General features: G+C 44.4%; 1 protein-coding gene across 2 annotated transcripts in view; it reads right to left on the bottom strand.

Annotated features, from left to right (window-relative positions):
- LOC124606087 (cGMP-dependent protein kinase, isozyme 1) overlaps nucleotides 1-26,331 on the bottom strand; it is a 583,031-nt gene extending 556,700 nt beyond the window's left edge. The window contains exon 1 of one of the 2 annotated variants that reach the window (XM_047138062.1): nucleotides 26,085-26,331. Coding sequence is in view for 1 of the 2 variants with exons in the window: in XM_047138056.1 (XP_046994012.1) it covers nucleotides 2,580-2,630 (51 nt within the window). In the remaining variant the exon portion in view is untranslated. Of the gene's footprint in view, nucleotides 1-2,579; nucleotides 2,640-26,084 lie in introns of those variants that run through there. The other variant, XM_047138056.1, reaches the window with a different exon arrangement.
- Between the last annotated feature and the right edge of the window lie 490 nt (nucleotides 26,332-26,821).

Below are 26,821 nucleotides of genomic sequence, written 5' to 3'. Positions count from 1 at the left end.
GAGCAACGTATGGAATTTCTTTCTTAACATTTATGTCTCAGTACAACCTGCCCTGTAACATCCCTACAAGCATTTCACACATTTTCTGACCACCCTGTATAGCCGTCCATAATTGCCAAAGTGTTACCGGTGCAGCAGTTCGTTAACAACTCATCTCTCGATTACGCCCTATAAATGTTCGATGGGATTTTTGTCGGGCGATCTGCGTGGCCAAATCATTTTCTCGAGCCGTAAAGAACGTTCTTCAAATCAAACGCAAGGAATTGCGGCCCGGTGATATGGCGCATTGCCATCCATATAAATTCCATCGTTGTGTGGCATCATGAAGTCCACGAATGGCTGCAAATGGTCTCCATGTAGCCGAATATAACAATTTCCAGTCAATGATCGTTTCAGTAGGATCATCTGGCCAGGACATGGTTCTCCAGTCGTCTAGGCTCCAACAGATACGGTCAACGAGTCCACGAGAGAAGCTGCGCCTTAATGTCATATTTCGCAGCACCGTCCTAACGGATACTAGCGTCGTAGTCGCACATTAATACTGCGGTTATTTCAAGTAGTGTTGCTTGTGTGTAAGTGCTGATAACTCTACGCAAACGGCGCTGCACTCGGTCGTTAAAGTGCAGGCCGTTGGCCACTACATTATCCGTGCTGAGAGGTAACATCTGAAATGTATCATTCTCGGCGCACTCTTCTCGGAATAATGAATTCCCTAACGATTTCCGAAATGGAATGTCCCATGCGTCTAGCTCCAATTACCGTTCCACGTTCAGAATCTGCTAATTCCCATCCCAAGGCCATAATCATCTGAGTATAAGTTACAGCTCCGCCAATACAGTCGCCTTTGACACCTCGCGTACGCTGTACTACTGCCATCTGTACATGCGCATATCGTTATCCCACGACTTTTGTTACCACAGTGTATAGTCCCGCTTGAAAAAAGTTCGTTGCGCGTAATTAACTGTTCTAAGTTAAATCCTTCGTGTTCTGCAATATCATCCGATCCTGAGTAAATTTTTCATCGAACCATTAAAAACAATATACGAGGGTCACTCCAAAAGAAATGCACACTATTTTTGTAAAAATACAGTTTTCATTCTGCATGTGTGGAAGTTTTACAGTGTGTAAATACATCCTTCCCGCTTGTTTTCAAACTTAGTTCAACCTGTTCCCGTGATTGGCGCCGTCACAGGATGTCTTCAAGATGGCTGCTAAACTTGACGTTCGTCAGAAGCAACGTGCTGTCATAGAATTCCTGTGCTGTGAAAACGAGACAGTGGGAAACATCCACAAGAGGTTAAAAAAGGTGTATGGAGATGCTCCTGTCGATCGCAGTACAGTTAGTCGGTGGGCAAGCAGGTTACGTGACGAAAGCGGGCACGGCAATATTGAGGATTGCCCTCGCAGCGGCAGGCCTCGTACTGCACACACTCCAGACAATGTGCAGACAGTTCACGAATTGGTGACTGCTGACAGACGCATCACAGTGAACGAATTGTCACGCTACGTTGGGATAGGGGAAGGAAGTGTTTGCAGAATACTGAAAGTGTTGGCGTTAAAAAAGGGTTGTGCCAGGTGGGTTCCCAGGATGTTGACAGTGGCTCACAAAGAAACAAGAAAAACGGTATGCAGCGAACTTTTGGAACAGTACGAGAATGATGGAGATGAATTTCTTGGATGAATTGTGACAGGTGATGAAACATGGCTCCATTATTTTTCACCAAAGACGGAGAGGCAATCAATGGAGTGGCATCATGCTAATTCACAAAGAAAAAAAAATTCAAAACCACACCTTCTGCTGGAAAAGTTATGGGTACGGTGTTTTTCGATTCCGAAAGACTCTTGCTTGTAGACATCATGCCAAGTGGACCACCATAAATTCTCATGCATATATGACGACACTGAAGAAACTTCAAGCTCGACTGAGTCGTGTTCGACCACATCGGCAAAAGCAGGATGTTCTGCTGTTGCACGACAGTGTACGGCCACATGTCAGTCAAAAAACCATGGAAGCGATCACAAAACTCGGAAGGACATCACTGAAACACCTGCCTTACAGTCCTGACCAGACTCCACGTGACTATCATCTCTTTGGGAAACTGAAAGACTCTCTTCGTGGAACAAGGTTTGAAGATGATGACTCCCTTGTGCACGCTGCCAAACAGTGGCTCCAACAGGTTGGTCCAGAATTTTACCGTGCGGGTATACAGGCGCTGGTTCCAAGATGGCGTAAGGCAGTTGAGAGAGGTGGAAATTATGTGGAGAAATGAAAATATTGTTCCTGAAAGATGTATCTGCACACTGTCAACTTTTAAACGTGTAGAATAAAAGATAGATTTTAAAGAAAAGTAGTGTGCATTTCTTTTGGAGTGACCCTCGTACTTACAATGACGAGCCGAAATGTTATCAGCACAGCCAGGAAAGATAAAACACGACCAGAACAATTGAAGATTAATGTGACTTTACCACTTCGGTAGCAGTGTTACGACTCTCAATAAGTTTGTCCCCTTGCTTAATATTCCCGCTGTGTTTAATCACATGAAGAAAGCGTGAGGGCGCAGGCGCACGGTGTGTCGTACCATGTGCGAGGGCTGGAAGACAGGCACGGCGAACGTGGCGAAGCGGTGCATCCCGCGGCGGCCGGCGGACAGCTGCAGACTACGGCCCGGCGCGGAGGCTCCGCGCTGCCAGCTTGCGGTCGCGCCGCGGAAGTCCGTCCAGTTTCCTGAGATAGCGCGCGCCAGCCAAACTGCACACTGACCGCTGTCACGTCGATACGTCCTTCAAATCGTTAGTCGCTAAGGCGCGCTCAAAAAGATGAGCGGGGATCCAATAGCTTGTGAGGCTGTAACGGTCCGACTATATCGACCTTTTATGTTCTCCCGCGAGGTGATAATGCTGAGACACTGATGTTCAAATGGTTCAAATGGCTCTGAGCACTATGGGACTCAACATCTGAGGTCATCAGTCCTCTAGAACTTACAACTACTTAAACCTAACTAACCTAAGGACATCACACACATCCATGCCCGAGGCAGGATTCGAACCTGCGACCATAGCGGTCGCGCGGTTCCAGACAGAAGCACCTAGAACCGCTCGGCCACACCGGCTAGCGACAGTGATGTAAAATTATTTAGTGACTAATGGAAGTAAAGCTGCAATTGAGGAATAATAATTGCATTTATGATCTTGAAAACTATCCAAAGGGGCCCTGTTTCGATTCCCGGCCGGATCGAAAATCTTCTCCTCTCGGAGACTGGTGTTGTGTTGTTCTTACTGTCGTATCGTCGTAAATGGTAAGAAAATCGTCTCCAATACACTATCGCATCGTCTTGCCATTACTGAGATGGCTGAATGGGCACGACCCGAAGGCCAACATATTAAAAAAAAACTACCTCAAAAAAGTCTTCTAGTAAGACACCAGTGGCCACAATTTAGGGACGAAAGTAGCTTTCGCATAATGTTTCACTGCCTTGCAACTGATAACAGAGAAAAGACTGAAACACTGATTCGGTCTTCCGAAATTATTTCACCAGATAGTACCGAATCCGGCCCCTCTCTGCAATCATCGTAAACTTGGAAAAGAAACTGAAATAATTAAATATGCATTTCCAGTGTTCACTGTTATTTGTACACACGCAAGGGAGTTACTATTATATGAAGGAGAAATCGAGAGCAATATTGTCCATAATTTTCAAGGTCTCTTTGTAATGATATTTAACTTCACAGCCCAGTAAAGGCATCTGTCGGACGAACTGATGCAGCTTAAAAAAGTAGTATTGCTGTGTCTCTACCATGAGGCAGCGTTGGACGGACATCTACATCTACATCTACATGGATACTCTACAAATCACATTTAAGTGCCTGGCAGAGGGTTCATCGAACCACCTTCACAATTCTCTATTATTCCAATTTCGTATAGCACGCGGATAGAATAACACCTATATTTTCCCGTACGAGCTCTGATTTCCCTTATTTTATCGTGGTGATCGTTCCGCCCTATGTAGGTCGGTGTCAACAAAAGTTGGTGATTGGAGAAGATTCAGTCCAACGAAAAACGCCTTCCATTTAATGATTTCCAGCCCAAATCCTGTATCATTTCTGTGACACTCTCTCCCATATTTCGCGATAATACAAAACGTGCTGCCTTTCTTTGAACTTTTTCGATGTACTCCGTCAGTCCTATCTGGTAAGGATCCCACACCGCGCAACAGTATTCTAAAGGAGGACGGGCAAGCATGGTGTAGGCAGTCCCCTTAGTAGGTCTGTTACATTTTCTAAGTGTTCTACCAATAAAACGCATCCTTTGGTTAGCCTTCCCCACAACATTTTCTGTGTTCTTTCCAATTTAAGTTGTTCGTAATTGTAATTGGTAGGTATTTAGTTGAATTTACGGCCTTTAGATTTGACTCATGCATGGTGTAACCGAAGTTTAACGAATTCCTTTTAGCACTCATGTGGATGACCTCACACTTTTCGTTATTTAGGATCAATTGACAATTTTCACACCATACAGGTATATTTTCTAAATCATTTTGCAGTTTGTTTTGATCTTCTGATGACTTTGGTTCAAATGGCTTTGAGCACTACGGGACTTAACTTCTGAGGTCATCAGTCCCCTAGAACTTAGAACCACTTAAACCTAACTAACCTAAGGACATCACACACATCCATGCCCGAGGCAGGATTCGAACCTGCGACCGTAGCGGTCTCGCGGTTCCAGACTGTAGCGCCGAGAACCGCTCGGCCACTCCGGCCAGCTAGTGATGACTTTATTAGTCGATAAACGACAGCGTAATCTGCAAACAACCGAAGACGGCTGCTCAGATTGTCTCCCAAGTCGTTTATATAGATAAGGAACAGCAAAGGGCCTATAACACTCCCTTGGGGAACGCCTGAAATCACTTCTGTTTTAATCTATGACTTTCTGTCAATTACTACAAACTGTGACCTCTCTGACAGGAAATCGCAAATCCAGTCACATAACTGAGACGATATTCCACACGCACGCAATTTTACTGCGAGCTGCTTGTGTAGTACAGTGTCAAAAGCCTTCCGGAAATCCAGGAATACGGAATCGATGCAGTTTAGATAGCTGGCAGCTATTTATTTTCTCTAAGCCAATTAGAAAAATTATTGAATAATTTTTAAATTGGATGCGTTTTAGTACCATGCAGAAGTGTTTCTCGCCACACACACACACACACACACACACACACACACATACACACAGAGAGAGAGAGAGAGAGAGAATTTATATGGTCAGAAAATATTCACAACACACGGCCTACAGCCACTATTGGATTTAAACACAGCGAGGCAATCACTTCGAGCTCAAAATTGAAACACTTCTCAAATATTCAAATATTGGAATGTGGCAAAGCTGACACGACTGAAACGTGCAGTCGTATGTTAATAACACAGCAGGTCAGAGTAATCTTCAGCGTTTGATGACCTTGTTTGGTGAGGACATCCGTTACAGTACAGGGCAAAGTGGCGTCAATATTTGTATTACAGTGCCCTGGAGCGAATCTTTGTGGACGATGTAACGTCCCTGATACTAAGGCGGCGTTTCACGCAGACTTCTGGTTCGAATCCTGGTAATGGAAAAAAATCATTAATATAATTTATGTAGCAACGAGGGGAGAGGTGCGGTTTCAGTTTCGCATAATCTGTCTAATTATGATGTATCATGCAGCGTAACTTGCTGTGACAGTGCGATAGAGAGACAAAGATATTGTTTATTACTCTGTGGCGGTCAGCGCTCACATAATTATTCTTAGGATATAGAGTTCTTTTGTTCTTGATAAGAGTAATTTTTTAGGGGAGGAGAGCCATTCTTGTGATGTAAAAAATCGACGCCATTGCGAGTTTTTGATTCACATTGTAAAATATAAGTGCATATGGAAGGAAATCAGTTAAAAGAACAATAAAATATTGTTCATTTCAAGAAGGTACGTCTTATTATACACCCAGCGATGTACTGCTATTGTGATTTACTAATAAACACCAGTTGAGAACAGTTCCGACGGGAGCGTTCAGTTCTAGTGAAATAGTTCGATGTTTTCTTCGGAAAAGAAGTCACTTCATGGATCATTCAAATCCACAATAGTAACTGGACATTTCTCAGAACTGAAAGCAATCTGATTGCTATGCAACAGAGCCCCGAAGAATATTTCTCCGTATTTTGGTTACCACTTTCGGCTCAACACGGTATCTGCAGCATCTGGAGCAGATTTCTACAACAGCAGAAGCTTGTAATCGCCATCAGTTTCACACACCGCCCTGTGTACGCTGTATGTATTTACCCACAACAGTGAACACACAGTCACTCACACAAATAGAAAGACAGGGAAACATTTCAGTATAATGGCCCTGTAGAGCTAAGCAGTAATTAGCCTAGTAAGAAAAGGAGTCGTTATATAATGTAGATTTATCTGCTGTGCTGTGGGCTGTCGGAATAAGGCACTGAGGATATTGATGCGTCCAGTGGAACCTGGCATTCGATATTATTGAAGAGGAGCCGACTGTGGACCAGCGACGCCTTCTCCGAATCCCTTAATTCACTTACAGCATTAAAAAATACCATATCTGATCAAAAGTATCCTGACAATTAATAGTGAACATTAATATCTGGTGTGTCCAAACATTAATATCTGGTGCATCAACTTTTCGCCTCCTCACAGACTGAACTCTGTTAAAGGCACTTTCAGTGAGGTGACTGATCGTCTATAGAGGAATGGCAGCCCATTCTTCCTCAAGAACCAATAACAGAGAAGACAGTGATTTTGCAGATGGGGACTGGAGCGAAGTTGAATTCTAATTCATCCAAGAATCTTCCACTGGATTCCGTTCGGAACTCTGGACAGCACAGTCCATTTCAGGAACGTTATTACCCACAAACCATTGCTTCACAGATGGTGCTTAATGACAGGCTGAATAGTCAGGCTGTTAGAAACAATTATCGCCCCCAAATTGTTCCTCTACTGTGCGCAGCGCACAGTGCTGTAAAATCTCTCCTCACTTACCGTTTCCTTAAGCACACCGATTGTATCATTCATTAACCAAGCAAAACACCCCCATGCTGTAGCACCATCTTTTCCGTAGATCACTGTTGGCCGAACACATGGTGGCAGGTAACTTTCTCCACGCATTCGCTAAACCCAATGCTTCCATCGAACTACCAAAGGACATAGCATGAATCATCAACCCAAAGCACTCGTTTCCAGTCATCCAGTGTTCGGCGCGCGTGTGCCCCTCTCTATAACACCTCAAGCACCACGCAGAACGGAATACAAGAACGTGTGGCTTATAAGGAGCTGCCCGACCACTGTACCCCATTCTTTTTAACTCTTTACGCACAGTCATTGCACTATGGCGGTTAGTGGTAGCACTCTGGAACTCACGAGTGGTTCCTTCTGCGGGTTTTTTTCCCCAATTTTTAAATCCGCCCTTAGCATCGATAGACCGTCACCGTCCGTCGGTAGATGAGATCTACCTGGTCTGGGTTTACCCGTAGTTGCTCCTTCGCGTTCTCACTTTACAATCACATCAACAGCAGTCGATCTGGGCAGCCTAAAAAGGGTTGGAACATTCCTAATTTATTAAGTGGCATCCAGTGACTCAATCACGTTCCGAGCCCCTGAGCTCTTCCTGACTCATTCTGTTGTTATTGATCCTCCACCACCAACGTAATACTCCTCGCCTCCTTTTACACTCGCGAGTCCGCTCTCGAGACATCTGGTGGTCAGTTTCCCGCTGACTAGACAATATATTGGCATTTGTCTCTGGGTGCCCAACATTTAGCTTAACAGGCGCACAAATGTTAAGGGTTACTGCACTTGATATTTTGAGAAGGAATTAACTATCGGAAATGAATATCGCAGGGAATACGAGGTCCTGAATGAGTAGTAGGGGACATATTTGTACGCCTCTTATGTTTCATAGAAAAAAGCTGTCTTTTGACGTTTGTGGGGCTACAAAACAATGCCCAATCTTCCGTGATGTGTCCATGCCGGGGTCTACCACAGCTCACAGTTTATGACTGGTTGTCGAAGAAGGAGAATTACTCTTTACGGAAACTTGCAGGCATGTGTTTAATGTGCGATGCAGGACACGGCAGCCACACGAAGCCGGATGTATGGACAGAGAAAATTGGAAGAAATCTGTAGCCGTCTATATAGAAACACGGAGAACGTCGAAATGATGTGGAACGAATCAGTCTACAGGATATATGTATATGATTAGTTCTAACATCAATCAGCATTTTACTTTTCAATCCTACTCATGCAATTATTGAAACACTTGTCAACATACCAGTGAATTACAAGCTTCGAAGAATATTTTGTCGAGAACTTTGGTGAACCAGCAAGGACATCTCTAGCATAAACGACGTTTGCAAGTAACGGGGTCAAACGATTTTGAAGTCAGAGATCAATAGTCGCAATGGGTTATTTGCAGTTCAAGCAACTTCCTTGTCTCATAGTACAACATTTATGTAGTTTTTACTCTTTAGAGCTGGGACAGTCCTCAGAGCTCAAACTGCAATCGTTACATCACAGGCTTACCCGTCAGTCGTCAAGAAAACTTGCAAATGTCCGACAACGCGACTGCTATTTTAGTTAGGACGGAACGGCCGATTGAAGACAGTAGGTGCTTTTTCGATTTAAGAAAAGCATTTGATGGTGTGGATCATGTAATACCTCTCCATATGTTAGAACGTTATGGACTAGGGAGAAATGTCAACAATGGTTCACTTATCATAGGAAGCAGAAGGTTGCCCTCCAGCGTCAACAATCAGGGAAAAGGTTTGAATTTGATTGCAGTAATGTGTGTGTGTGTGTGTGTGTGTGTGTGTGTGTGTGAATGAGAAAGAAGGGAGGGAGAAGGGAGGAGGGGGAGGGGAGACAGGTCTCTTTTCTTGGCCCTACCACTACACGTGACATGTCACTCAGAGATTTCGCTCTTTGCAGATGACTCAACTGTTATTGTGAAAGACATGGAACCTGATGGAAATGATGGAGGTAATGTCTTAGGTTGGCGCATAAATTCGTGATGTTCTCGTTTTACTGGTTGGTATTTCGGTTGCTGTGGTTTCAGTTATCGATTGCCATTTTTTATTTGTAGTTTACTGATGACATTTGAGTCTACTTATTGTCTTTTGTCATCTGGATTTTGTGAGTGGAGCTGTGGAAGCCAAGTGGGCAAATGGAACATTTCCGACGTATTCCCCTGTTTGAGTTTAATAGAGAGGTACCCGCAGTGCAGGTAGCCAGAAACATTTGCACCGTGTTCGTGCCATTGGACAGAGCACGGCAGGAAAATGGTTTTCTCGTCTTAAGGAGCATCGCTTTGATATTAGCGACTCTCCACGTTTAGTAATATCTTCGGGGCTTGCCGAAGATTGTTTAAACGCATTAATCCACGATGACCCGTGTCAGACTACTCAAGAACTCGCGAATGTGATGAAATGTCGCCATTCCATCACAGAGCGACGTTTGCATGCAATGGGGAAGGTTCACAAATCGAGTGAATCTGCACCGCAAGCCAAAATCATAAAAATCAGCGGGTGGCCATATGTGCATCTCCGCTTGCTCGTCATCAGTTATCGTTACTGATGGAGACTAATGATGTCTTAATGGTAACATAAGGAAAAGAAAGGAATGGCTGAGCCCAAACAAAGCAGCCATTCTCCGTACAAAAACCTGCGCGCGTCCACAAAAGATAGTGTTATACATCTGGTGGAACAGCGACTGCGCACTGTACTACGAATTGCTTCCCCGAGGTGTAACCATCACTGCTGACATTTGTTGTCAGCTACTGAGACGTCTTGCAGACACAGTCCAAGAGCCACGACCAGGAAGACTGCGTTAAGTGATGCTACCCCACAGCTGCAAAATACTAACGCGAATTCTTTACAGACGAATGGAAAAACTGGTAGAAGCGGACCTCGGGGAAGATCAGTTTGGATTCCGTAGAAATGTTGGAACACGTGAGGCAATACTAACCTTACGACTTATCTTAGAAGAAAGATTAAGAAAAGGCAAACCTACGTTTCTAGCATTTGTAGACTTAGAGAAAGCTTTTGACAACGTTAACTGGAATACTCTCTTTCAAATTCTGAAGGTGGCAGGGGTAAAATACAGGGAGCGAAAGGCTATTTACAATTTGTACAGAAACCAGATGGCAGTTATAAGAGTCGAGGGACATGAAAGGGAAGCTATGGTTGGGAAAGGAGTGAGGCAGGGTTGTAGCCTCTCCCCGATGTTATTCAATCTGTATATTGAGCAAGCAGTAAAAGAAACAAAAGAAAAGTTCGGAGTAGGTATTAAAATCCATGGAGAAGAAATAAAAACTTTGAGGTTCGCCGATGACATTGTAATTCTGTCAGAGACAGCAAAGGACTTGGAAGAGCAGTTGAACGGAATGGACAGTGTCTTGAAAGGAGGATATAAGATGAATATCAACAAAAGCAAAACGAGGATAATGGAATGTAGTCAAATTAAATCGGGTGATGCTGAGGGGATTAGATTAGGAAATGAGACACTTAAAGTAGTAAAGGAGTTTTGCTATTTAGGGAGTAAAATAACTGATGATGGTCGAAGTAGAGAGGATATAAAATGTAGACTGGCAATGGCAAGGAAATCGTTTCTGAAGAAGAGAAATTTGTTAACAACGAGTATAGATTTAAGTGTCAGGAAGTCGTTTCTGAAAGTATTTGTATGGAGTGTAGCCATGTATGGAAGTGAAACATGGACGATAACCAGTTTGGACAAGAAGAGAATAGAAGCTTTCGAAATGTGGTGCTACAGAAGAATGCTGAAGATAAGGTGGGTAGATCACGTAACTAATGAGGAGGTATTGAATAGGATTGGGGAGAAGAGAAGTTTGTGGCACAACTTGACTAGAAGAAGGGATCGGTTGGTAGGACATGTTTTGAGGCATCAAGGGATCACAAATTTAGCATTGGAGGGCAGCGTGGAGGGTAAAAATCGTAGAGGGAGACCAAGAGATCAATACACTAAGCAAATTCAGAAGGATGTAGGTTGCAGTAGGTACTGGGAGATGAAGAAGCTTGCACAGGATAGAGCAGCATGGAGAGCTGCATCAAACCAGTCTCCGGACTGAAGACCACAACAACAACAACAACAACCCCACGATAACGCCCGCCCGCATTCTGCTAGACTGACCAAAAACTCTACACAGGAGTTGGGTTGGAAATAATTCTGCACCCTCTTTCAGCTGGTCTTACTCCCGCAGATTTTCACCTTTTCCCTTCTCTGTCGAACGGCCTTCAAGGAACTTCCTTTAGGGATGAAAATGCGCTCCAAACTTGGCTCGACGAGTTCTTCGCCTCAGAACCACGCGATTTCTGGTGGCGCCGAATCGAAGAGTTCCCCCAGCGTTGGCAGACTGTTGAAGTATTGGACGGGAAGATATTATTGATGAGTAAGGTCCCTGTTATATACACGTGTTTATTAAACTTATGGAAAAACGCTGCGACTTTATGCACCAACCAAATGGACCTCAGAGAACAGATTAACGCGTAACTGCATCAAACGCAACGTTTAGTTCCTGGCAAGTGACTCTTATAAAAGTGAAATTTTATTGTCCAAGGTTGTTCAAAGAGTCAATGAAGTCGATCATTTTAAATTCGTAGGACTGAGGGTAGATGCAAGACTTTCTTGGAAGCGTCACGTTCAACATCTGCAGAAACTGAATGCTGCTAACTTCTCTGTAAGTACGATCTGGTGTTTCTGACACTGAAACACAATCTACATCTACATTGATACTCCGCAAGCCACCCAACGGTGTGTGGCGGAGGGCACTTTACGTGCCACTCTCATTACCTCCCTTTCCTGTTCCAGTCGCGTGTGGTTCGCGGGAAGAACAACTGCCGGAAAGTCTCCGTGCGCGCTCGAATCTCTCTAATTTTACATTCTTGATCTCCTCGGAAGGTATAAGCAGGGGGAAGCAATATATTCGATACCTCATCCAGAAACGCACCCTCTCGAAACCTAGACAGCAAGCTACACCGCGATGCAGAGCGCATCTCTTGTAGAGTCTGCCACTTGAGTTTGCTAAATATCTCCGTAACGCTATCACGCTTACCAAATAACCCTGTGACGAAACGCACCGCTCTTCTCTTGATCTCTATCTCCTCTGTCAACCCGACCTGGTACGGATCCCACACTGATGAGCAATTCTCAAGTATAGGTCGAACGAGTGTTTTGTAAGCCACCTCCTTTGCTGATGGACTACATTTTCTAAGGACTCTCCCAATGAATCTCAACCTGGCACCCGCCTTACCAACAATTAATTTTATATGATCATTCCACTTCAAATCGTTCCTTACGCATACTGCCAGCTATTTTACAGAAGTAACTGCTACCAGTGTTTGTTCCGCTATCTTATAATCATACAATAAAGGATCCTTCTTTCTATGTATTCGCAATACATTACATTTGTTTATGTTAAGGTTCAGTTGCCACTCCCTGCACCAAGTGCCTATCCGCTGCAGATCTTCCTGCATTTCGCTGCAATTTTCTAATGCTGCAACTTCTCTGTATACTCCAGCATCATCCGCGAAAAGCCGCATGGAACTTCCGACACTATCTACTAGGTCATTTATATATATTGTGAAAAGCAATGGTCCCATAACACTCCCCTGTGGCACGCCAGAGGTTACTTTAACGTCTGTAGACCTGTTGGCTTCGCTTGATTTCACTCTGTTGTCTCGTAAGATGTTATACCTCTGGGGCAACTCTGCGCACTCACCAAAAAATTTACTAGCTCAAAAAAAACGGCGATTAGACTTATCTACTGTGTTAGTTCGCGAATTTGGTGCAAGCCGTCGTTCAGGTGCCCCGGAATTATAACTCTGCCGTCCCTGCAGTATATTCCGTAATGGAAATTGTTGTTGACAGTATTAACTCGTCAGAAGAGACCACAACATTCTTTCATTGAACACTAGACAGAAAAAGTATATGCACTTGGATAACACTTCCTTAAGCAGTGGAGACAAAGATGTACAGTTCTCAGCGGGTTTCATTTTCAATAACCTTCCAGCAGAGCTGAAAAAGCTGATTGATAAACCCCAAGCATTCAGATCCAAGTTGAAAGGTTTCCTCCTGGACTACTCCTATTTTGTACATGAGATCGCTGCAGTAGTTGAGAACTTTTCACTGTAATGTGTCATGTATTAGTATACAATTTGTTTTGTGTTTTATTAATTATAGAACTATTTGTTTATATAAATTTTCTAAACAGCACTCTGTAAACTATGTACTGACGCGTTCGATGACCAAGTAGCTCTGGCTCACGTGGTCCCAAGGAAACTGAGTGATGAAAAATTTATAAGTCGAAAATAGAAAAAAAAGAAACGCTTACACTTGTGCATCCTTATAAATTATATAATCTTAGGTTTCTGTTGGCGCTGGATGGTCATGTACGAATGACGTATTTCTCGTTCCATACTGAACAACTAGCTTGGCGCCACAGCTTTGCTCGTGTAGCTTGCAATATCAGCACAGATTTTCTTTCTCTTTCATCGAATTTGTGTGTTGTTACGCCCACTGCTCATGTGTAAATCTACTGTGGTGTGCGTACTGTAAGACCTTCGGTACACACACCATCAGATTATCTGACTTGTCGCTCTGACGAAGTAGGCGAGTGTCAGCAATATGTGTCGTGGTCTTATCGTCGTGTGTTTATCTTCTGCCGTTAGGTCAGACGGTAGAAATGCCACTTGCATGCTTAGAGTAGCAGATTGACGGTGACCAACTTTAAACCGAACTTGATTAATTTTCACACACATTTATTAAAATAATAAAAAGCATAGACATTACGTAACTTGATTCTGGATGCTGTTTACAATTGACAATCTGACGTTCCTTTGGTCTTGGTATGTTAATCTTATTCTCACATATCTCTGATACTTGACAAAGTGTCTATACATTTATCTTCATGGCTATGTACAGGAATACGGTAATGTTATTAGGCGCAGACTGAAACTAGACTATAGACTTGTACAGACTGGTGCAGACAAATGCAGACTCGTACAGGCTAATGCAGACTGACTAATCGGAGGTCTGTACACTCATTATAATTACTCGCGCATTCAGGTATCACTGCACGAGTGTGATCCGCGAGGATGAAAAGGTTCTACGTTAGCAGCAATCTCATTGGCTGCGTTACATATTAATATGCGGATCAGCGGAAGCAGAATTTGGTCCATCTCTAAGGCAGCGCCATCTCGTAGTGCGGAGACGCACGAGCGCTGCCCCTGCGCTGTTGTGCTTAGCGGGGCGCGCTCTAGTGGGAAAGTTGTGTACGCGCTGACTACGCAGAACTATGTACACAACAACTACACACTATAAGAGAGTTAGTGACGCTTTGGCTGGCCATCACTGCATAATTAAAGTAATCCAATGACTTTAATTTAATTTTGTATAGCGAGTTAAACAAAGCGATAAAGAAATCGGATAAATCATTGTATAGTTATTAGCGCCAGTCTTACATTCGGTACTGAACTCTCTCATCTCGAACGGATATTCCTGCATATGGACTCTCATATAAACGAGATACCTATTTTATCGACAGTAATGATTACTCTGTGCAGCAGAAGATGATTTTCCAAAAATGCAGTAAAACGTATTTTTTAATTTTTTACCAAGAAACCAAATAGTCCTACCAATTTTCCTAGCTCTAGCTTCAAAATTGCCTTAATAACAGAATATTTTCAAAAACCTTAACCCCTATTTCGCCCTCTTAGGAGTGGAATTTCGAAAAGCCTCTCCTTAAACGATGCCTGCGGTATAGGACCAACATCCTCTCCAAATTTCAAGTTTCTATTCACAGTGGTTTGGGCTGGGCGATGATAAGTCACTGAATCACGCAGGACATTTTCTATTATGTACGGCGATAAGCACAGAATGCTGCTATACGTAGAGAGCAATACAAAGGTTGAAACACGACATTCAGATGCACAAACATTGCATTCATACGTAAAAAGTAAGATTACTTTTCACCTAATCGTAGTACCTATCGTCTACACGACACAATCAATCATCGAAATATTTAACATCGTCGTCTCTCTAAAACAGGGTGCTTTTATGTAATATATGATCACACTGCCAATGAGGATGTGTGAGGAAATTAATTTCTAATTGTCTACATTACGAAAAGGGCAAAGAGATAAAGTTATTTTGCTCATTAATACCTCAGTACGTCTAGCAAATGTTAGCAGCTGGGAGACGCGAAGGACAGGTGACCGAATGTAGTGCTAATGCACTGTGATTTTCATAAGCCTATTTGATAATACATCATACCCTCGTGAATCTTTCGTCATAAATTATTTGCCTTAATAATTAACTCAGTCTCCTTCTAGCTTACATCAGTATTGCTACATCACCTCGTCAAAGTTATACATGATTGTCTTTTGACAAATTATTTTATTCAGTATGCTAATTATTGACAGTAAGGTGCTATTAGCACACTGTACGAGCACTGTGGACTAACCAATATTTCTAGATTAATTTGATTAGTTACGATGAATAATGAATTATTAGGTATTCCAACGTACCACTTCTGTGTCAGCAAAATGTGCAGGTTTCTACAAATTTGTCACTAATACTTCAAGTTTTTATTTTAATGGTACCAAACGAAGCTGCTTTTCCCCAGGCTCAAACTGTCATTCTTATTCCAATCATGGAAAAGAGTTGCAAAGTTTCCATTGTGTCACTGACTGAATAATTTTTTCGGTGTTGGAAAACGGTGTACTGGATGTACTCCCTAAACCACGCAAAAGTTTTGCCGTGGTTAATTGTTAGCAAATTTAGTTTGTAAATCTCTGACTCGTTCAGTTGCTTGTCCACTGAGCAAGGAAAAATATTTCGTGTTTCACTGATAATAATTATTGACGTATATCAGATGTACACTCATGAGACAAAACATTATGACCACCTGCTCAATAGCTTGTTTGTCCGTCTTTGGAACGAAATACGTCACTGATTCTGCGTGCTAGGGATCCGACAGTTTGTTGGTAGGTTTGTGGGGCTATGTGGCGTTAGATGTCTACGCGCAGGTCATGTAATTCGCGTAAACAACGGACCGCTGATTTGCATACTCGGTGATGGCGCTCGATAGCGACCCAGATGGGTTCCATGGGATTTACACTGGCGAACTTGGTCTCCAAGACATCAACGTGAGTTCACTACAATGACCCTCAAACCACTGTTGCATGGTTCTGGCTCCGAGACACGGACAGATATACCGCTGAAAGATGACATCGCCGTAGCGGAAGAATCGATCATGAAAGGATGCTGGTGGTTCGCAGCTGTCAGCGTGTCTCCCATTACTACCACAGATCCTATACAAGCGCGGGATAATGTCTTCCATAGCATACTACTGCTCCCACGAGCCTGCGTTGGTGGCGCGCTGCATGTTTCGAGCCGCCGTTCACCCCTGTGACGGCGGCTGAGGAGATGACCATCGACTTAGTGTAGCAAAAATGTGATTCACCCGAAGAGCCCACACGTTTCCATCGATCGACAGTCGAATTCCGACGGTCCCATGTCCACTGCAACCGTAATTGACGACGTAGTTGAGTCAACGTGTGAACACATACGGGTGGTCTGGTGTGGAACTCCATGTTCGACAATATACGATGAGCGGAGTCGAAACACTTGTGCGTGCACCAGCATTGTCCTCTTTCGGCACAGATGCCACAGAGCAGCATATATCGTACTTTACAGAGCTGGCAAGCCTCCGTACCCCACGTTCTGTGAAGACTCGTGGACATCCAACCATTTAGCGCCTAGTGGTAGTTTCACTGTCCTACCTCTTTGCGTAGATGCTCGCGACGGTAGCACCTGAACATTCGACCAACTTCTCCGTTTTCGAGATACTCGTTCACAGTCTCTGCGTAATAATAATCTGCCCTTTGTCAAAGCCCCTTATCTCAATGGATTTCCCCATTTGCAGCCCTTATCTTCGCTGGGGTAATCCCCCTTCCGCGTCTGCTCCGCTTACATACTTTGGTTACCTCGTCACTTGCCCGCAACGCCACCAGGCGGCATCCAGCGTCGCGGTGGGCAGCGGTCATGATGTTCTGGCTGACCCCTGTACATTCTTGTTGAACCTAAGTTCTCTCGTTTCGCTTAGTTTACATCTGTCACACGTAATATTAAGAAGAAATTTTCATACGTCGAAGCAACCCTGCAAATCGACATGCTGTATTATCAGTCAGTATCGGAGATAGTATCTACAAACTGTTCAGATCTCGACACAAAAGTTTTCTGGGTATGGTACCGCGTCATAATGTAAAAACTACTGCTGCTGCTGCTGCTGCTGCTGGAGAAAAAAACCAACGTTTCGGCCACGGTTGCAGCGGCCTTCTTCTGGGTCTAATGGTGCGTTCTAGCTATGCAGGGTCCTTTATATTTTGTTGTTATTGTTCACTGCGCATGCATTTACGTCATAATTTTAAAAAGGTAGTTAGTTTCATTGGTCAGTTAAGGGAGAAGGAGAGGGAACTTTATTTTAATATGTTATTGCGGTGGAGGGAGAACGTAACCTCTGTTGTCTATTGGCTCTTGTGTTTTGTGCCATGATTGGTGGTCACCATCGAATGAGAAGCTGGCTGCTGTTTACCAACTGCTGGACGTCGGCCGCGCGGCGGCCGTTGCTCGCCGGTAGTGCCCGTGCCTCGTGTTGACATTGCGGTCTGTTGGGCTCTGATTGCTGGCAGCCAAGATGGGGCAAGCCTGAGTCCATCCTCCCTGTTCATGTTATTAGGGAGTTTAAGTATTTCGATGGCCTCTCTGATTTTGCGTTTCGTCATAACTGGCTGCTTGGCCAACACACAGGCTTCGTTGAATTTTATTTCTTTTCCATAATCTTGCTGATGTTCTGTCACTGCGGATTTGTTGTGTTGCCCTAGACGAAAATAGCGCTAGTGTTCCTGAATGTACGTTGCTATTGGCCTCCCAGTCTCGCCGATGTATGCCCCTCCACATTCGCAATCCACTTTGTAAACGCCTGCAGTGTGTAATGCATCCACCTTGTCCTTAGTGGAGCCTAGCACGCCCTGGATCCTACGACCACTATAGAAGACAGGCTGCACCCCGACGCGGCGAAGGTGTTTGCCTATTCGATCAGTAACAATTTTCACATAAGGTAAGCGCACTGCCGGCCGTAGTGGCCGAGCGGTTCTAGGCGCTACAGTCCGGAACTGCGCGACCGCTACGGTCGCAGGTTCGAATCCTGCCTCGGGCATGGATGTGTGTGATGTCCTTAGGTTAGTTAGGTTTAAGTAGTTCTAAGTTCTAGGGGACTGATGACCTCAGAAGTTAAGTCCCATAGTGCTCAGCCATTTGAACCATTTTTTAAGCGCACTGCTGGTTGCAGTTTGTCTATTTCTTGCTTATCTTGCTTACTTGTATTCGTCGACAAGCCTGTGTGGATCGACTTATGGCTGTAGCCATTGGCTAGAAACGTTGTGCGTAGCCTTTTAAGCTCAGGTGTGATGTTTTGAGCATCACTTAGGCGCTGCGCACGGATTACCAAAGAACGGATGACAGAGGTCTTCTGCACTGGTTGGTGGTAGGATTGGACGTGCAGATACCTGTCTGTATGTGTAGGCTTGCGATATACTCTGTGCCCCAGTGTGCCCTCCGTTCTCCTGTATACTTCGACGTCTAAAAATGGAATTGCACCATTCTTTTCTACTTCGAGCGTGAACTGTATCTTCCTGTGCATATTGTTCAAATATTCGTGAAACTTGTGTAGCTCCGCTTCACCATGAGGCCATATAGCGAACGCGTCGTCCACGTATCTGAACCAGCAACGTGGGCGTAAAGGAGCTGAACCGAGGGCCGTTGCTTCAAAGGCTTCCATGAATATGTCGGCTACCAGCGGAGACAGGGGAGACCCCATTGCTACGCCGTCTGTCTGCTCGTAGTATTTTCCTTTCCATTTGAAGTATGTTGAAGTCAGGCAGAACTGAACCAGGTCGCATATGTCTGGTGGGACATGCTCCTGAAGGACGCGGCGGATAGTTTCATCTACTAGCACGTTCGTAAACAGTGACTTCACGTCAAAGCTGACCATGATGTCCGTAGGTAAAATTGTCTCTACCTTTAGAGGTTCTATAAAGTGCGTCGAGTTCTTCCCATAAGAGTCCGTCTTGCCACCTTGACGTCTTAATTTGCAGGCTAGATACTTTGCCAAATTCTAAGTAGGCGAATTGATCCCATTCACTATTGTTCAGATCTCGATTGTGTACAGGAACGACGCCACATGAGAAGCAGACATTTAGAATGCCATATATTATCAGCCCCTCTCATAATTCAATGAATTACAAATGATGAAGAAACAGAATTGAGGAATGGGAGAAAGTCAGCTGTGTGAAGAAACGAAATTCGTTAGTCACTGCTGTTGCTCCCTGTATTGCGGGCAGCTGCCAGATGTACTTCGTAGGAGTGCAGATATCGATACCACTAAGATGAATCGAATGCTGCCATTGCCGTTGTCTGCTAGACACGAGATCACAGGTGGGCGGGGATGTCGCATTGGCCTGGTAGTGGAGAGAGCCTTTGACGTCTGCGTGAAAGGGGCGTAGGCAGTTAGTCCGAGGGGTGAGCTCATGAACAAGTACGAGTCGGGGTGTGGCACCCCGCAGGGGCACGAAGAATCTGTCTTTTGTTAGTATCGCGCAGCATGAGTCAGAATATTTTTCTTTTCGGCGACCGAGACTAACATCAAATGGCAAAGGCTAGCTCCAGCGAAAAGGTGAATAGTCTTCGCATAAAGTGAGTGGACTTTTAAGTCGACGTAGGGACCCTCTTTAAGTACTCAAGACTTAATAAATCGAGTGTTATTCAGAAACTGTTTAATTCACCCTTTTTCATTATAGCATATTTATTGAGTTACTTATGTCGAAGAGTGGAAGTAGCAGATTCAGTTAAATGGTTCAAATGGCTCTGAGCACTATGGGACTTAACTTCTGAGGTCATCAGTCCCCTAGAACTTAGAACTACTTAAACCTAACTAACCTAAGGACATCACACACATCCATGCCCGAGGCAGGATTCGAGCCTGCGACCGTAGCAGTCGCGCGGTTCCGGACTGAGCGCCTAGAACCGCTAGACCACCGCGGCCGGCAGATTCAGTTAAGCATACGGTTATGGAAGTGGTACTTGTAGCTCAGAAGTTAGTTTGTCCGATAACGCTGTCTACAAATATTGTGATGCCGCTTCACTACGACATGAGGCAACAATTCAAGCAAAATAGTCAATAAAACCATCGGAAGCAATCGGGCAACTTACGACTTTGGTAATGGATATCGACAGCGTCGTTGAAGCGACGTGACAGTTGACAGCCTAGATTATAATTTACGATCAGCCCTATTTTCAGTAGGGTTCCGAATCTACGCATTAAAGCAACATGTACATCAGAAATGAATGTAGTCTGTACGCAAACGTTGCTTAACCTTCCCTTTTCAAACGGCCCAGGGCAATATCATTTACAATCTGAAGAATCCAAATTCCCAGACTATCACACGAGCACGCACACACACACACACACACACACACACACACACACACACACACACACACACACACACAAGCTTCAACTGCAGCATATAAAAAAGACATTGTTATTTTTTCCATAAGATTGTTTGCACACCACCTGAAAACCTGAAAGAGGCGTATACATCGGCACCTCATTAATTAATCTTCTTCACACCAATAGATAAAAGTTAAACATACCTCACTAGACTGGGGCACAATTAGTTGCTTCATATTCAACAAAAATTTTCAGGGTTTGTGATCGCACTGTCAATATACATAAAACTACCGACATTTCGGTCCCAGTTGCAAGCGATCTTCTTCAGGGTGTTTTTGTTTACTGCTGAATAAGAAAACTTTGTTTCTTATATACCTGCACACATGGCTGTTATCTAATTCTGATAGGCTGTTAAGGATGAAGTGGAGGTTATGTTAGAAGTCTTTACTTGTGTTTTTATTGTTTCTTTTCTTTGGTGGAAACGACGTTTTGATTGTTGTTTGCATTACTGCTTGTGATTGGTGGAAATCGGTGAATGAAAAACTAGGCGGCAGCTGTGACGTGGCGTTGTTTTCCTGCTTTCTAGCGCCGGCCGAGGCCCGCCAGTACTGTATGTACCCGCGGCCGCTGCGGTCTCCCACACGCTTGTATGTGTTCCTTCACGTGAGTTATCGTCCCATAGCGCTGTTATTGCTGGTAGCCAAGACGTCGGAAGTCGGTACCCGTCTTCTCTGTTAATGTTGGCCAGTCGCTTGGCTATTTCTATTGCCTCTCTAATCTTCCTCCTGAAAGTAAGAGGCTGTTTCGCCAGTACGCGTGCTTCACCAAAATCAATCTGTTTGCCGCACTTATCCTGGTGTGCTGCCTTAGTCGGATATATCTTTCGTGTTCAGATATCCGTGTGCTGATGTGTCGCCCCGTCTCGCCTACATACACTAATCCACATTCGCACCTGATTTCGTAAATTCCAGCAGCATGTAGTTTGTCAACTACATCTCTCGTTGTGAGAAGAACATCATCTATTTTGTCGCTGCTTCGGAAAATCGGCTTGATGCCTGCGCGGTGGAGGATCTTGCCCACCCGTTGAGAGACACCTTGAGCATATGGTAATAGAGCGATGTTTTGTGCTTCCTTTTGCTGTCCTCTACTGCCGTCATTCCTTGTCGCCACAGTTTTATCAATTTTTTTCATTCCATAACCATTGGCACCAAAAATGGACTTGAGGTTTTGTAGTTCACCTTTTATATGTTCCTTATCGCTGATCCTGTGAGCCCTCTGGGTTAAAGTGTGCAAAGTGGATTTCTTCTGCGTAGGATCTCACAGAACGAGCATATGATTAGTGAAACTGAACAGTTCAAATTTCTAGGTGTTCAGATAGATAGTAAGCTGTCGTGGAAAGCCCACGTTCAGCATCTTGTTCAAAGACTTAATACTGCCATTTTCACTATTCGAACGGTATCAAAAGTGAGTGACACTTCGACACGTAAATTAGTACTTTGCTTATTTTCATTCACTTATGTCGTATGGTATTATGTTTTGGGGTAACTCTTCCCATTCTAGAAGGATATTTTTGGCTCAGGAACGCGCGGTTCGGGCAATAAGTGGTGTGAGTTCACGAACCTCTTGTCGACCTCTGTTCACGAGTCTGGGTATTTTGACATTGGCCTCTCAATATGTATATTCCTTATTGTCGTTTCTTGTTACCAATATTAGTTTATTTCCAAGAATAAGAAGCTTTCACTCAGTTAATACTCGGCAGAAATCAAACCTCCATTTGGATCGGACTTCCTTAACTCTTGTGCAGAAAGGTGTGCAGTATACTGCTGCAATCATTTACAATAAGCTGCCACTCGATTTCAAAAATCTTAGGAGTAATCCACGCACATTCAAATCGAAACTGAAGAGTTTCCTCATGGGTCACTCCTTCTATTCTGTCGAGGAGTTCCTTGAAAAATTAAGCTGATTCTTATTGTATTGCTGATAGCGTTTACTTAAACTTATGGACTGACTTTTTTTCAGGTTCACGAACATTTATTTTTATCTGTTATTACTTTTATGTTGTAAGTTCATGTACTGACACGTTCCATGACCTTTGAGATTTGCTCCTCAATTTGGTCCTACGGAACTTGACGTGTAAATAAATAAATAAATAAATAAATAAATAAAACGGGAGGAGGCAAGAAGGTACCTGTCAGTACTGGTTGGCTTCCTATACACTCTATGGCCCAGGTTTTCTGTACACTTCCAAGTCGAGGAAAGGCAGCACCCCACTCTTTTCTATCTCCATAGTGAACTGGATTCTGTTGTGCTGCTGGTTGTGGTGTTGGAGGAAACTTCGTAGCTCTTCGTCTCCATGTGGCCAGATAACTAAAGTATCGTCAACATACCGTAGCCAACATTCTGGGCGTAATTGTGTGGACTAGAGCGCTGTTTCTTCAAATGCTTCCATAAAGTTGTCCGCTGCAAACAAGCAAGAGAGGGGAGCCCATAGCTACACCATCTGTCTGTTCATAAAATTCCCCTTTCCACCTAAAATAGGTGGTCGTTAAACAGTGGCGCACTAGATCGTAGATATCGGGTGCCATACGTTCATCTAAGATGTTCAAGGTGTCTTGTACCGGTACATTTGTGAATAAAGACTTTACGTCGAAGCTAACCATCGGGTCTGTTGCCGAGATATATTTTTCTTTTAAAAGCTGCACAATATGGGTGGAGCCTCTAACGTACGAATTTGTGTTGCCCACCAAATGTCGGAGCTTTGAAGCCAGTTCCTTTGCTAGACTGTACGTTGGTGAATTAATTGTACTCACAGTAGATCGTAAAGGAATGGGCTCTTTATAGACCTTCGGAACACCATATATTCTTGGTGCCTGTGGAACTTCTGGGATGAGTCTTCTGGCCGTGTCGAAACTCTTTCTAGTTTGCTTTAGCAGTGCTTGCGCCTTCCGGCCAACATGAACAGAGAAGACGGGTACCGACTTCCTACGTCTTGGCTGTCAGCAATAACAGCGCTACGGGACGATAACTCACGTGAAGGAACACATACAGGTGCGCGAGAGACCGCAGCGGCCGCAGGTACATAGAGTACTGGCGCGCCTCTGCCGGCGCTAGAAAGCAGAAACACAACGCCACGTCACAGCTGCCGCCTAGTTTTCCATTCGCCAATTCCCACCAATCACAAGCAGTAATGCAAACCCCAATCAAAACGTCGGGTTTCCACCAATGAAAAGAAATAATAAAAACACCAATAAAGACTTCTAACATCCCTTCTCTTTATGCTTAACAGCCATCAGAATTAGATAACAGCCATGCCTGCAGATTAAAAAAAAAAAAAAAAAAAAACACCACTCTGAAGAAGTCGCTTGCAACAGGGACCGAAACGTCTGTAGTTTTATATATATATTGTCTATGCGGTCACAAAACCCAGAAAAAGATTATTGAATGTGACAATAGCCGCGGAAGCCTTCGTATATAGTTGCTTCGTATTTCGGCAGTTGGCAGCAATAATGATGACACTGCTGGTGCCTCCTAAATACCCACTTATCACGGCCATAACTATCCATTACAGCCGATGTATGTGGTATATAAACCTTCCGCGATTCAAACAGAGACGAAGCACTTGTACAGGAAAGTTATTGTGAAACACGTCACTTTAGTTTGGGATTATATCCACATTGTATCATTCTCTATGACGCAACTTGCTGTTACACATGGCTCTAATTTTATTAGGCTGCCTTCTTCGCGCCAAAAACTTCATTTACATCCACGCTGCAATGTACTTTCATCCAGACCATTTCAGTCTTCTGATAATGACAGCATAGAGACTGACATATTTTCATGAATGGGTGAAACATCAGACTCGCTAATATTTGCGAAAGGTATTAATTCCAGTAACAGTATTAACTTCTCCATACAGCTGTGTCATGCAAATCACTTTGGTATTTAATCCGTGTATAATTGACTTAAAGAATACGTAACCTAAACAGCGTGTATAGCATGCCACGAAAACTGAATGCCGTTACTACCCCAAGATTTGGTCCAGACCAGGTGGTCGACAATGGGAATCATTCAGAGTGTGGGACTCTGCTTGGCGAACGTACCACAAGATTACTCCCACCCGTAGCAGCAACAGTAGAAGCACTAACAGCTTTCAAGTGTTATGGGTTTGTCATTTGGCTTCCTTCTAGACGGTGAATTCGAGACTGGCGTCTTACTGATATGTATGATCACTAGCAGTACTTACAGCATTCAATTTTTCAGGCACGTCAACGAGACTATAGAGGGTTGGTACCGGTTGTACATGGACTAAAAAATAAAAATTAAAAAAACGCGTACGACAGACGTATGAAACTGACTTTGTTCCTGCAGTAAAGGAGTAAATCAACTAGCCCACCCTGGATTCCTACACTCAATGGTGGCAATTAGAAAAGGGAAGTATTGAACAATACGAATCAGCCGGCGAGCTTTGACCAATGAAGCTATCAAGCAATGTGGAGACTCAAATGTCACACAGTCAAGCGAATTTTAACTATGAAAGTACCTATAACCCCACGGTAATATAGGGGATGTTCTCGTATGCAACAAGTCCAAATACATTAAAAACCTGAAAATATCGGATCTTAGTGGGATAGAAGGCGTTCTGATGCGAGATGTAAATGTATACTGCAATGTAGAGAGAAGAAGAGAAAGTTTTCAACATCGAATATAGATTTAAGTGTTAGAGTGTGAAGACACGTATGGAAGTGAAATATGGACGATAAACAATTTAGACACGAAGAGAATTAGAACTTTTTAAATATGCTAGCACAGAAGAATGCTGATGATTAAGTGAGTACATCACGTAACCAGTGAGGTTGTAATGAATGGAATTGGGGAGAATTTGGTATTAGAATTTAGCATTAGAGAGGAGTTTGGGTGCATGTGGGGAGGGGTGGGGCCGATAAAATATCAGGGTGTGACCAAGAATGAATACAGTAAACAGATACAGAAGGCCTGCAGATGAAGAGGCCTGCAGACGATAGAATAGCATGAAGAGCTGCATCAAATGAGTCTTCGGAGTAAAGATCGTAAAGCAACAACATAAATGTAACTGCAGTATGTGAATGATATTGTACATAAAGTACGGAGAAAAAGTGGCCAGTACTTACCTAGAAGAGGCGCAGTTTTATGTACTGAACGTAAAAGGATATTTTCATAAAATCGTATCTTTCAGAACAGTATGATTCTTTCCCCTGGGAGGGAAGCGAAAAGGTTGAAGGAGATTAGAAAGAAGACGCTCAGAGCCAGATAGCAGGAATCAGTGTTAGTGCATGTATATAATACTGTCATCACACATTCACTGAATTCACCAACTCACGACTGTCACCTTTCAGTCTAGCCTAGATCTCGGGTAACGCCAAAGATCAGTGTCGTAACATAGAGGGACTATCGCGATCTTCAAAACAAGCCAGTCAGTAAAGGAAGATTTATGGCAAGCCAGAATGAAGCAATAATAGCGAGGGCAGTTGCGCGTCTACCTTGAGCTTGTGGACTTCGCGCTGGAGGCGCAGCACCTGCTGCTCCTTGGTGGCGAGCTGTCGGCGCAGGTCGACCACCTCGGCGCCCAGTGAGTCGGTCTTGCCCTCCAGCTCCTTAATCTCGCGCTTCAGCTGCGGCACCAGCCCGCGCAGGTACTCGTAGTCGTCCGGGAAGACGACGGCCGGCGGCGGCGGCGGTGGCGACTGGTGGTGCAGGTGCAGGCGGCGCAGGTGGTCGCCGGCGCCGGCGCTGAGCTTGGCGGCCCCTGCGGCGGCAGCGCGTCCGGAGGCGCCGTTGCCCATGTCGGCGTCGGCGTCGGCGTGGGGCAGCAGCGCATGCTGCTCGCAGCAGCGGCCGCGGCCGTCTGAGCCCGCCTCGCAGCACTCGCAGCTGCCACAGCCGCCGGCGACGCCAGCGCCGCCACGCGGGGGCGCCTGGCGCTCCTCCTCGTCTTCGCCCTCGTCCGGAGGCCGGCGCGGCTGCTGCGGCGCGCTCGCCATGCCATCCGGCCCGTCGCGGTGCTGCGGGCCACACGCACACAGTCAACAACTGCCTCATGATATCACGCAGCGAATGCAGATAGCTGAATCTCTTGCCCAACGTAAAGTCCGGAGCGACTGGAAAATAGCGCAGGTGACGCCTGTATATAAGAACGGTAGAAGGACGGATCCTCAAAAATACAGACTAATATCCTTAACATCGGTTCGTTGCAGGATTCACGAACATATTCTCAGTT

The sequence above is a fragment of the Schistocerca americana genome, chromosome 1 (genome assembly GCF_021461395.2).
Source record: "Schistocerca americana isolate TAMUIC-IGC-003095 chromosome 1, iqSchAmer2.1, whole genome shotgun sequence".
Taxonomy (NCBI): Eukaryota; Metazoa; Arthropoda; class Insecta; order Orthoptera; family Acrididae; genus Schistocerca; species Schistocerca americana.
Note: the sequence above shows the minus strand (reverse complement) of the source record. Positions and strands in the feature narration are given on the sequence as shown.